The sequence below is a fragment of the Oncorhynchus clarkii genome, chromosome 12 (genome assembly GCF_045791955.1).
Source record: "Oncorhynchus clarkii lewisi isolate Uvic-CL-2024 chromosome 12, UVic_Ocla_1.0, whole genome shotgun sequence".
Classification (NCBI taxonomy): Eukaryota; Metazoa; Chordata; class Actinopteri; order Salmoniformes; family Salmonidae; genus Oncorhynchus; species Oncorhynchus clarkii.
The window spans coordinates 100585749-100597906 of record NC_092158.1 but is presented as its reverse complement, the minus strand read 5'-3'; the positions used below and the strand labels follow the sequence as shown (position 1 = coordinate 100597906).

The window sequence follows — 12158 nt, the reverse complement described above, 5'->3', positions numbered from 1 at the left end:
GATTACTCAGCTGTTCTAGTGGTCTGAGACAGGTGTTAGATTACTCAGCTGTTCTAGTGGTCTGAGACAGATGTTAGATTACTCAGCTGTTCTAGTGGTCTGAGGTAGGTGGTAGATTACTCAGCTGTTCTAGTGGTCTGAGACAGGTGTTAGATTACTCAGCTGTTCTAGTGGTCCGAGGCAGGTGTTAGATTACTCAGCTGTTCTAGTGGTCTGAGACAGGTGGTAGATTACTCAGCTGTTCTAGTAGTCTGAGGCAGGTGGTAGATTACTCAGCTGTTCTAGTGGTCTGAGGCAGGTGTTAGATTACTCAGCTGTTCTAGTGGTCTGAGACAGGTGTTAGATTACTCAGCTGTTCTAGTGGTCTGAGACAGGTGGTAGATTACTCAGCTGTTCTAGTGGTCTGAGGCAGGTGGTAGATTACTCAGCTGTTCTAGTGGTCTGAGACAGGTGTTAGATTACTCAGCTGTTCTAGTGGTCTGATGCAGGTGTTAGATTACTCAGCTGTTCTAGTGGTCTGAGACAGGTGGTAGATTACTCAGCTGTTCTAGTAGTCTGAGGCAGGTGGTAGATTACTCAGCTGTTCTAGTGGTCTGATGCAGGTGTTAGATTATGAGCATTTTCAACGTTAATAACAATTGTTTTTTGAAGCAGCTCAGAGACGATGCTCCTGATTCTAATGATGATCTTGGCCTTTAGATGCTTTTGGGATAAATGAATAAAATGTGAAATGTAAATGTTTTACATCCCTGCTGAAACCATCAATAGATTTTAAAATGTCTGTGAGAGACACAATGTCTCTTTTGTGTTGAAGCCCAATCAAGCAGGAGAGACCAGCCTCCCCTGTACCCAGCTGTGTGTCCATGAAGAGTGACCGGTCTATGTATCAACCTCTAAACTTTAGAGAGGGAGACTTTTCTACTGAACAAAGGTAAGAAGAACTCATGGGTCCTGGTCAGTGAGTTAAACAACACGGTCTCTAGTCATTTCTCCTCTCCCATTTTCCCATTTATTTTTGTTGTTTTTCATAATCCACAGGCTAATCATTTTGTCCATCTTCATAGTCCTAAAACAATATTAAACAAACACAACATTCCCTCCGTGTGTGTGTGTGTGTGTGTGCGTGTGCGTGTGTGTGTGTGTGTGTACTCCCTGGATGAGGAGATGTAATCTCATGTTTTGTCCACAGAAACCAACAGGAGAGATCAGAGTCAGAGATTATCAGTGGTCAGTCTTCCCAGAGTCATCAAACAGACCTGGCCTCCATATTCAGTGTATGTGGTCCTGTTATGTACATTTGTTTTTGTTTACCTCAAGTAAAGTTGATCTGTCAATCATTCATTAATGTGTTAATGAGAAAGCATTTATTCTCTTGCTTAACTTATTTACTTTATTTATTTCAGTTGCTTGAAGAGAAAATTATGACATTTGTGAAGAACGAGCTGAAGATGTTCAAGAGGATTCTTAGTCCAGAACTCCCAGAAGGCTTTGAGAGTCAGAAGCAGGAAGTGGTGGATGCTGAAGATAAGAAGCAGGAGAGCACTGCCAGAGAGGGGGCTCTGAAGATCACACTGCACATCCTGAGGAAAATGAACCAGAAGGAGCTTGCTGACACACTGGAGAAAAGTAAGAGCTGTCTGCCTCATGTTGAATGCTGTTTTATAACATTTAAAAGCTGTAGCTAAAGTACAGCTAAAGTAGCTGTGTAACTCAATGATGTTGCAGCAGCCTTAAAACAACACCTAGTGACCTCATCAAGTAGCAGCAGGGATGTGTTGTGGTGATTAATTTAGAGAGAGAGAGAGAGAGACAACATTAATAATACCATCAATAATACCAATATTAATATAATCAGTCACACCAGTCTGTAATGCATTGTGAAAAAATGTACACATTTATACAGTCAGTTAAGATAATAAATTATTATATTGTACAACTTTATAACAGTCCTACAATACTGTAGACATTAAAACAGATGTAATATTAATATCCTCTGTGTTATTTCTAGATTCAGATGATCATGCTGTGATTTGCCAACGTGAACTCAAATCTAATCTAAAGAAGAAGTTTCAATGTGTATTTGAGGGGATCGCTCAACAAGGAAACCCAACACTTCTCAATAACATCTACACAGAGCTGTACATCACAGAGGGTGGAACAGGAGAGGTCAATAATGAACATGAGCTGAGACAGATTGAGACAACAACCAGGAAACAGGCAAGAAAAGAGACTGCAATCAAATGTAACGACATCTTCAAACCCTTAACTGGACAAGACAAACTTATCAGAACTGTGCTGACAAAGGGAGTCGCTGGCATTGGAAAAACAGTCTCTGTGCAGAAGTTCTTTCTGGACTGGGCTGAAGGAAAAGCAAACCAGGATGTCCAATTTGTATTTTCATTCCCTTTTCGGGAGCTGAATTTGATGAAAGAGGACAAACACACTTTCATTGAACTTCTCAATCACTTCTCAATGGAAACCAAACAATCAAGAATCTCAAACTACGACAAGTACAAAGTTTTGTTCATCTTTGATGGTCTGGATGAATGCCGACTGCCCCTAGACTTCCAGAAGAACAAGATCTGTTGTGACGTCACAGAGTCAACCTCAGTGGATGTTCTGCTGACAAATCTCATCAAGGGAAATCTGCTTCCCTATGCTCTCCTCTGGATAACTACCCGACCTGCAACAGCCAATAAGATCCCTTCTGCGTGTGTTGACCAGGTGACAGAGATACGAGGGTTCAATGACCCACAGAAGGAGGAGTACTTCAGGAAGAGATTCAGTGATGAGGACCTGGCCAGCAGAATCATCTCACACATAAAGACATCAAGGAGCCTCCACATCATGTGCCACATTCCAGTCTTCTGTTGGATTTCTGCAACAGTCCTTGAATACATGCTGAAACATAAGAGAGAAGAGATGCCCAAGACTCTGACTGAGATGTACACACACCTTGTGGTGTTTCATACCAAACAGAAGAATGAAAAGTATCTTGGGAAAGAAGAGACAGGTCCTCACTGGAATAAAGAGAGCATTCTGTCACTGGGAAAACTGGCTTTTCAACAGCTTGTGATGGGCAATCTGATTTTCTATGAAGAAGACCTAAAAGAGGCTGGCATTGATGTTAATGAAGCCTCAGTGTACTCAGGATTGTGCACACAGCTCTTTAAAGAGGAATGTGGGCTGTTCCAGGACAAGGTGTACTGCTTTGTTCATCTGAGCATTCAGGAGTTTCTGGCTGCTGTATATGTGTTCCTCTCATTCATCAACAACAATGAGAATCTAATGGATGAACTGCAAACAAACGACGAGCCTGAAGTTACTTTCTACAAGAGTGCTGTGGATAAAGCCTTACAAAGTGAGACGGGAAACCTGGACCTTTTCCTCCGCTTCCTTCTGGGCCTCTCACTGGAGTCCAATCAGAAGCACTTACGAGGTCTACTGACAAAGACAAGAAGCAGCTCGCAGAGCCATGAAGAAACAGTCAAGTACATCAAGGAGAAGATCAGGGAGAATCCCTCTCCAGAGAGGAGCATCAATCTGTTCCACTGTCTGAATGAACTGAATGCTCTAGTGGAGGAGATCCAAAGCTTCCTGAGATCAGGAAGTCTCTCAAAACCCAACCTGTCACCTGCACAGTGGTCAGCTCTGGTCTTTGTGTTGCTGACTTCAGAAAAGGAGCTGGATGTGTTTGACCTGAAGAAATTCTCCAGATCAGAGGAAGGTCTTCTGAGGCTGCTGCCAGTGGTCAAAGCCTCCAGAGCTGTTCTGTGAGTAAATAAAATGACATTTAAGAACTAATCATCAGGAAGAAATATTCAGTTTAGAGAAAATTATGTATTATAAAATGTATATAATATTATATTGAATAACATATTGAATCAGTGCATTGTTGTTCAGATTAGTATAACAATATGACCATACAATTCTAGGAGACAGAAGATGAATCTATATGTTCTTTGAGAGAATAAACCAAATGCATCTGCCATTGTCCTTCTACACTACTGGTGTTAAATTAACAGTGTGTTTGTGAAGTCATGATGATCTCTTTGTCAGGCTGTCAGGCTGTCTAGTCACAGAGGAAGGCTGTGCTTCTCTGGTCTCAGCTCTGGAGTCAAACAACTCACACCTGAGAGAGCTGGATCTGAGTAGCAATGACCTGAAGGATTCAGGAGTGAAGCTGCTCTCTGCTGGACTGGGGAATCCCCACTGTAAACTGGAGACTCTGAGGTCAGTATTATCAGATATGAGGTTAGTTGTTGACCAACAGTGATAACTGTTCACCAGATCCACATGTGTTTACCAGACACACATAATCCACACCATATGTGTTTGGACAGTGAAGCTTACAGTTTTAAATGTGGTGCTCTGCTCCAGCATTTTGGATTTGAGATATAATGTTTCATATTAGGAGACAGTACAGAATGTCACCTTTTATTTGAGGTTGATGGTGAGAGGTTAGCATGTTTTGTTGTAGCCTCTGTTATTGGTAATGGTGAGAGGTTAGTATGTTTTGTTGTAGCCTCTGTTATTGGTAATGGTGAGAGGTTAGCATGTTTTGTTGTAGCCTCTGTTATTGGTAATGGTGAGAGGTTAGCATGTTTTGTTGTAGCCTCTGTTATTGGTAATGGTGAGAGGTTAGCATGTTTTGTTGTAGTCTCTGTTATTGGTAATGGTGAGAGGTTAGCATGTTTTGTTGTAGCCTCTGTTATTGGTAATGGTGAGAGGTTAGCATGTTTTGTTGTAGCCTCTGTTATTGGTAATGGTGAGAGGTTAGCTTGCTTTGTTGTAGCCTCTGTTATTGGTATTGGTGAGAGGTTAGCATGTTTTGTTGTAGCCTCTGTTATTGTTAATGGTGAGAGGTTAGCATGTTTTGCTGTAGTCTCTGTTTTTGGTAATGGTGAGAGGTTAGCATGTTTTGTTATACTCTGTTACTGGTAATGGTGAGAGGTTAGCATGCTTTGTTGTAGCCTCTGTAACTTTCTCACTCATTAGTATTCATGATTCTTTCATGATTTTTCTTAATCATGGCATCATCAGGATTAATGTATTATTGTTTAGAAACATGTTATCTCTTAGACAGAAAAGTACTCCACTCATCATCCACCATTTTATTATCGGGCAAAACACAACCAAAACAAACTGCAAATGCAACCAACGAGTTTACGACAAAAAACTAAATGTTTGACTATTTTAATACACTATGAGTGAATTGTTCAGAAAACTTAAGACTTCTTCAAATGGGGAGACTGGAAACATAAATTGTTTTCATTTTTAATAGTGAAACACATATGTCTTAAAATACCCTCGAATTAAAGGTGACATTATATACTGTCACCTCATATGAAACATTTGACCTCAAATCCAAAATGTTGGAGAATAGAGACACATTTAAAATGTTATCTTCACTGTCTAAATAGATATGGTGTGGACTGTATACTCAATACAATCTAAATCTGATACCTCACTGTCTAAATAGATATGGTGTGGACTGTATACTCAATACAATCTAAATCTGATACCTCACTGTCTAAATAGATATGATGTGGACTGTATACTCAATACAATCTAAATCTGATTCCTCACTGTCTAAATAGATATGGTGTGGACTGTTTACTCAATACAATCTAAATCTGATTCCTCACTGTCTGTCTTCTGACTGATACTGCTTTTAAACTGGTCTGGTCAGTCTACTATAATATTTGTACTATACATGTTTCTATCTGCAGGCAATACTTTGATCATTTGTCATTTTTTATTATGATACACTATTTTATGATTATATATGGAAGGTTTCAGGACACTGATATATCTGAATATGTTGAAAAAATATACTGCCACTATTTTCACCACCAAAGAATATCAGTGTGGTTTTAATATGATTTGACTCTTTGCAGTCTGTCAGGATGTCTAGTCACAGAGGAAGGCTGTGCTTCTCTGGTCTCAGCTCTGAGGTCAAACCCCTCACACCTGAGAGAGCTGGACCTGAGCTACAATCACCCAGGAGACTCAGGAGTCAGACTGCTCTCTGCTGGACTGGAGGATCCACACTGCAGACTGGAGAAACTCAAGTATGTAGAGGGTTTATGTCAATGTTCATATCAGACATGTTTGACTTATCAGGCTGGTTAAGACAAACATTCTTACCACCACTTGGACAAAGTTATATGCTGACTGTGTGTGTGTGTGTGTGTGTGTGTGTGTGTGTGTGTGTGTGTGTGTGTGTGTGTGTGTGTGTGTGTGTGTGTGTGTGTGTGTGTGTGTCATGTGTGTGTGTGGACAAAGTTGTGTGTGTTCAGTGCAGTGTAAATCTCTCAATCTCTCACACACTGGACACACACACACACACACACACACACACACACACACACACAAACACACACACACACACACACACTCTGGACACACAAACACACTGGACTCACACACTGAATTCACACACTGGGCACTCACACACACACTGGACACACACACACACACACAGACACCCACACACATACTGGACACTCACAAACTGGACAAACACACAAACAAGCACTGGACACACACGCACAGGCACACACAGGCACACACTGGACACACACACACACTGGACACACACACACACTTGACACACACACTCACACACTGGACAAACACACACTGGAAACACACACACTGGACACACACACACACACACACACACACACACACACACACACACACACACACACACACACACACACACACACACATATACAAGCACTGGACACACACACACAGGCACACACTGGACACACACACTGGACGCAAACACACTGGACACACAGACAAACTGGACACACACACACACACTGGACACACACACAACTGGACACACACTCACACACTGGACAAACACACACTGGAAACACACACACTGGACACACACACACTGTACAAACACACACTGGACACACACACACTGGACACACACACGCTGGACACACACACGCTGGACACACACACACTGGACACACACACACTGGACACACACACGCTGGACACACACACGCTGGACACACACACGCTGGACACACACACACTGGACACACACACGCTGGACACACACACGCTGGACTCACACACGCTGGACACACACACACACATGCTGGACACACACACACACAGGACACACACACGCTGGACACACACACACACACTGGACACACACACACTGGACACACACACGCTGGACTCACACACACAAACACACACACACTGGACAAACACACGCTGGACACACACACGCTGTACACACACACGCTGGACACACACACACACACACTAGACACACACACACTGGACACACACACACTGGACACACACATACACACTGGACACACACACACTGGACACACACACACTGGACACATACACACTGGACACACACACACACACACACTGGACAAATACACACTGGACACACACACACTGGACACACACACACACACACTGGACACACACACACACACTGGACACACACACACACACACTGGACAAATACACACTGGACACACACACACTGGACACAAACACACACAGGACACACACACACTGGACACACACACACACTGGACAAATACACACTGGACACACACACACTGGACACAAACACACACAGGACACACACACACACACTGGACACAAACACACACTGGACAAACAAACACTGGACACACACAGACACACACTGGACAAACACACAATGGACACACACACACTGGACACAAACACACTGGACACACACACTGGACACAAACACACACTGGACAAACACACACTGAACAGACACACACTGGACAAACACACATTGGACACACACACACACACACACACACATTTACAAGCAATGGACACACACACACAGGCACACACTGGACACACACACTGGACACACACACTGGACACACACACACTGGACACACAGACAAACTGGACACACTCACACACTGGACAAACACACACTGTACAAACACAGACTGGACACACACACACTGGACACACACGCGCTGGACACACACACGCTGGACACACACACGCTGGACACACACACGCTGGACACACACAAACACACTGGACACACACACACTGGACACACACAAGCTGGACTCACACACACAAACACACACACACTGGAAAAAAACACGCTGGACACACACACGCTGGACACACACACACACACTGGACACACACACACTGGACACACACACAAACACTGGACACACACACACACACACACTGGACAAACACACACTGGACACACACACACTGGACACAAACAAACACTGGACAAACACACAATGGACACACTGGACACACACACGCTGGACAAACACACGCTGGACAAACACACACTGGACACACACACACACAGGACAAACACACACTGGACACACACAGACACACACTGATCACAGACACACACTGGACAAACACACACTGGACACACACAGACACACACTGGACATACACACACTGAACACACACACACTGGACACACACACACTGGACACAAACACACTGGACACACACACTGGACACAAACACACTGGACACAAACACACACTGGACAAACACACACTGAACAGACACACACTGGACACACACACATTGGACACACACACACTGGACACAAACACACTGGACAAACACACACTGGACACACACACACACTGGACAAACACACACTGGACACACACACACACACACACACACACACACACACTGGACACACACACACTGGACACACACTGGGCAAAGACACACACACACACACTGGACAATCACACACACACACTGGACAAACACACACACTGGACAAAGACACACACACACACACTGGGCAAAGACACACACACACACACACACACTGGACAAAGACAAACACACACACACACACACACTGGACACAAACACACTGGACACAAACACACACTGGACAAACACACACTGGACAAACACACACTGGACACAAACACACACTGGACAAACACACACTGGACTCACACACACTGGACAAACACACAATGGACAAACACACACTGGACAATCACACACACACACACACAGACACACACTCTGGACACAAACACACTGGACACAAACACACACTGGACAAACACACACTGGACAAACACACACTGGACACACACACACTGGACAAACACATACACACACACACACAGACAAACATTCGCTTGATATATGCTATATACGAGTTCAGGTGTATCCACACAGTGTGTGTGTGTGTGTGTGTGAGTTGACGTGTATCCCTCAATGACTGTCTGTTCTTCTGCTTACCGCTACAGTGTGGAACATGGTGGAGAGAACAGAATGAAACCTGGACTTAGAAAATGTGAGTGTTGACTGCTGTGAAGAATATGACTAAGAATAAGTCTTAATTCAAGTTAAGTCAAAGTCAAAGACCACCATCATTACTTACTTGGTCATATTAAATATCAGCTGTAGTTCAACAGAAGCAGATATCAGGGACACCAAAGTTTATTCAAGTTATATAAGAAATGTGTGTTTGTGTTCATGATGCTTAAGGTTTGTGTGTGTGTGTGTGTGTGTGTGTGTGTGTGTGTGTGTGTGTGTGTGTGTGTGTGTGTGTGTGTGTGTGTGTGTGTGTGTGTGTGTGTAATTAATGGGAATAAGTGTGTTTTATATTACCATACAGTATAACATATGATCATTCAACAAGTCTCAAGTTACCTTAACTTCTCCTTTCGATACCTAGAAACATCTACATTAAATGAATTAGTGAAAAGTGAGTTAACATTCTAATGTGAATGATGATGATTTCTAATATTGTGTCTGGTTTCATCCATCAGATGTCTGTGATCTCACACTGAACCCAAACACAGTAAACAGACACCTCTCTCTGTCTGAGGAGAACAGAAAGGTGACATGTAGGAGAGAGGAGCAGCCGTATCCTGATCACCCAGAGAGATTTGAGGACTGTAGACAGGTGCTGTGTAGAGAGGGTCTGACTGGGCGCTGTTACTGGGAGGTAGAGTGGAGTGGGAGAATGTTTGATATAGGAGTGACATATAAAGGAATCAGCAGGAGAGGAGGGGTTAAGGACTGTTGTCTTGGATACAATGACAAGTCCTGGTGTCTGTTCTGCTCTGACAACAGTTACTCTGCCTGTCACAATAATAATCACATTACCATAGACGTCCCCTCCTCCAGCTCCCACAGAGTAGGAGTGTATCTGGACTGGCCAGCCGGCACTCTGTCCTTCTATAGAGCCTCCTCTGACACACTGACCCACCTGATCACATTCACCTCCACATTCACTGAGCCCCTCTATCCAGGGATTAGGCTTTGTTATGACTCCTCAGTGTCCCTGAAATAATAACTTGACACACACTGGACACACACACACACACACAGACACACACGACTCTCACATCTTGACTCTCTCTCTGGCTTTGGTGGGATGGCAATGTCACTCTGTCAGTGATGCACGCTGGACACACACACACACGCTGGACACACACACACACACACACTGGACACACACACACGCTGGACACACACACACACACTGGACACACACACACACACTGGACTCGAACACACACTGGACAAACACACACACACACACACACACACACACACACACACACTGGACAAAACACACACACACACACATGTGCGCCTTCCTATAGTTGTGAGGACCTTGACACAGGACCTGACAATAACACTGTTAAAATACCAATGTGATCATTTGTCTTTTATGTTGAAAAACAAATTGTACAATTATATATGGACATACGCTCCATAGTTGAACACGTATACTAGGATATATTGTACTTTTCATAATAAAACATACTGAAACAAGAAAAGGCTGTTAATTGTGAAAACAGTTTGTTTATTGATTTAACGTTTCCTCTGTCAGATTGATGTTAACCTGCGACTGGTTGAAACAAGAAAAGGCCTGTTAATTGTGAAAACAGTTTGTTTATTGATTTAACGTTTCCTCTGTCAGGTTGATGTTAACATGCGACTGGTTGAAACATGAAACAAATATGAAATGAAATACAAAACAATTTAATATGTGGAATAGAATTAAACAAATTGTACAATTAGTACAACAGAGTGTTGTGATGCAGGGTCACTATAGCAACCGAGTGTTGTGATGCAGGGTCACTATAGCAACAGAGTGTTGTACTTCAGGGTTACTATAGCAACAGAGTGTTGTACTGCAGGGTTACTAGAGCAACAGAGTGTTGTACTGCAGGGTTACTATAGCAACAGAGTATTGTGATGCAGGGTCACTATAGCAACAGAGTGTTGTACTTCAGGGTTGCTATAGCAACAGAGTGTTGTACGTCAGGGTTACTATAGCAACAGTGTTGTACTGCAGGGTTACTATAGCAACATAGTGTTGTGATGCAGGGTCACTATAGCAACAGAGTGTTGTACTGCAGGGTTACTATAGCAACAGAGTGTTGTGATGCAGGGTCACTATAGCAACAGAGTGTTGTGATGTAGGGTCACTACAGCAACATAGTGTTGTGATGCAGGGTCACTACAGCAACAATGTTGTGATGCAGGGTCACTATAGCAACATAGTGTTGTGATGCAGGGTCACTATAGCAACAATGGTGTGATGCAGGGTCACTATAGCAACATAATGTTGTGATGCAGGGTCACTATAGCAACAATGTTGTGATGCAGGGTCACTATAGCAACACTGTTGTGATGCAGGGTCACTATAGCAACAGTGTTGTGATGCAGGGTCACTATATCAACAGAGTGTTGTGATGCAGGGTCACTATAGCAACAGAGTGTTGTACTGCAGGGTTACTATAGCAACAGAGTGTTGTGATGCAGGGTCACTATAGCAACAGAGTGTTGTGATGTAGGGTCACTACAGCAACATAGTGTTGTGATGCAGGGTCACTACAGCAACAATGTTGTGATGCAGGGTCACTAAAGCAACATAGTGTTGTGATGCAGGGTCACTATAGCAACAATGGTGTGATGCAGGGTCACCATAGCAACATAATGTTGTGATGCAGGGTCACTATAGCAACAATGTTGTGATGCAGGGTCACTATAGCAACACTGTTGTGATGCAGGGTCACTAAAGCAACATAGTGTTGTGATGCAGGGTCACTATA

The 12158-nt window shown here is 43.3% G+C and overlaps 1 protein-coding gene across 1 annotated transcript; it reads left to right on the top strand.

Moving 5' to 3' along the window:
- Positions 1 to 863: 863 nt before the first annotated feature.
- Positions 864 to 10389, top strand: LOC139421763 (NLR family CARD domain-containing protein 3-like). The gene is made up of 8 exons (XM_071172883.1): positions 864 to 931; positions 1190 to 1274; positions 1404 to 1626; positions 2009 to 3773; positions 4060 to 4233; positions 5901 to 6074; positions 9333 to 9379; positions 9858 to 10389. The coding sequence occupies exons 1-8, from the start codon at positions 864 to 866 to the stop codon at positions 10382 to 10384; spliced, it is 3063 nt and encodes a 1020-aa protein (XP_071028984.1). The 3' UTR covers positions 10385 to 10389.
- Positions 10390 to 12158: the final 1769 nt, after the last annotated feature.

Bases quoted from the DNA above. Each gene is read 5' to 3' on its own strand.
- LOC139421763 (XM_071172883.1), top strand. From the start codon at position 864: ATGAAGAGTGACCGGTCTATGTATCAACCTCTAAACTTTAGAGAGGGA. The intron at 932-1,189 runs GTAAGAAGAACT...TTTTGTCCACAG, and splicing joins GACTTTTCTACTGAACAAAG to AAACCAACAGGAGAGATCAG. The intron at 6,075-9,332 runs GTATGTAGAGGG...TTACCGCTACAG, and splicing joins TGCAGACTGGAGAAACTCAA to TGTGGAACATGGTGGAGAGA.